Source organism: Nanorana parkeri, unplaced genomic scaffold, assembly GCF_000935625.1.
Source record: "Nanorana parkeri isolate BGI_ZX_2015 unplaced genomic scaffold, ASM93562v1 scaffold580, whole genome shotgun sequence".
Taxonomy (NCBI): domain Eukaryota; kingdom Metazoa; phylum Chordata; class Amphibia; order Anura; family Dicroglossidae; genus Nanorana; species Nanorana parkeri.
The window spans coordinates 669,764-670,918 of NW_017306848.1; the positions used below are offsets into that span (position 1 = coordinate 669,764).

A 1,155-nucleotide genomic window follows, 5' to 3' on the forward strand; every position below is an offset into this window, starting at 1 on the left:
ACACACACACACACACACACACACACACACACACACACACACACATATATATATATATATACACAATCCAGAACCATAAAAAAGGAAGGTCACGTGGAATGATATCAGAACATAGAACATAGCAGCATTGCACTTGATACATACATAAACCTGGACTTTAGAGTCTTTGTTGTGATATTTGAGAATTCATTTCTTCAAAGTGAAAGCAGCTAGAAAGGTCAGTAGTGACTCATTTTAAGGTTCTTTTGCTGCTGTTAAGAATATTGTCATGCCCATCATCTGGGCACAGGTGCACTTTACAAAAAATATTTTGGATGCCAATTAGCTGCTATGTAAAGATTTATTTTTCACACAGGGCTTGGAGAACAAATTGCCTGGGAGCTAAGTGGCGTAAAAAATTTGGAATCATTTTCCATATTGTTTTTTCCTATCTTGACAAATACCTTCATTGCCATAAGTTCTTGCATCAGGACAGCATTCTCCAGATCTAGTCTCTGGTTGTCTCCCCTTGGCTTGACATCATAGCTTAAAGGATCAATATGTATGCTCTCTAATTCCAGCATGGTGAGTTTAACTGCAGCCCGGTCGTTCTTTAGCTGCTGAATATAATCCTTCAACCTCTGCTCGTCCTCTTTTGTAAGCTCTGTGTCACAGCTACTGGCTGTAGAACTGGTAGTACTGAAATTGAGAAAACATTACACAGTATAAGATACGATTTATTATAGGAAAAGCATGCCAAAAAAATCATTTTCCCCACTCTATAGCCATAAAAAGCACTAACTGATCCAAATAACTGGGTCATCTTATAAGCTCAAACTACATACAGAATATCTGTTTGGAGAATATCCATCTCAAGTTTGCTGATTTCATTTTGCAAAACTGCTGAACATTTTGAACAAGTTGCAATGTCAGTACTGTGCATTGAATTTTAAATGGACTGGCCATTCGGCAGAAGCATTTGGAGCTACAAATGCACAGCTGTAAAGCACTAAGCAGAATCAGCAATTTTCTCTATAGGACGTACAGAAAGAGGAACTAGGTCATTACCCTGCAATATTAAATTAAAAAAAAAAAAAGAAATGAGACAAGCTAGTAAAACGTAAACATAAAATAATAAGCAGTTACATTTTAATTAAACTAAACACTATGGGGGGG

General features: G+C 36.8%; 1 protein-coding gene across 2 annotated transcripts in view; it reads right to left on the reverse strand.

Moving 5' to 3' along the window:
* MCC (mutated in colorectal cancers) overlaps positions 1-1,155 on the reverse strand; it is a 249,605-nt gene that overhangs the window by 18,717 nt on the left and 229,733 nt on the right. For both annotated transcript variants that reach the window (XM_018562500.1, XM_018562502.1), the window contains one exon: positions 444-678. In XM_018562500.1, coding sequence (XP_018418002.1) covers positions 444-678 — 235 coding nt within the window. The remainder of the gene's footprint in view (positions 1-443; positions 679-1,155) is intronic.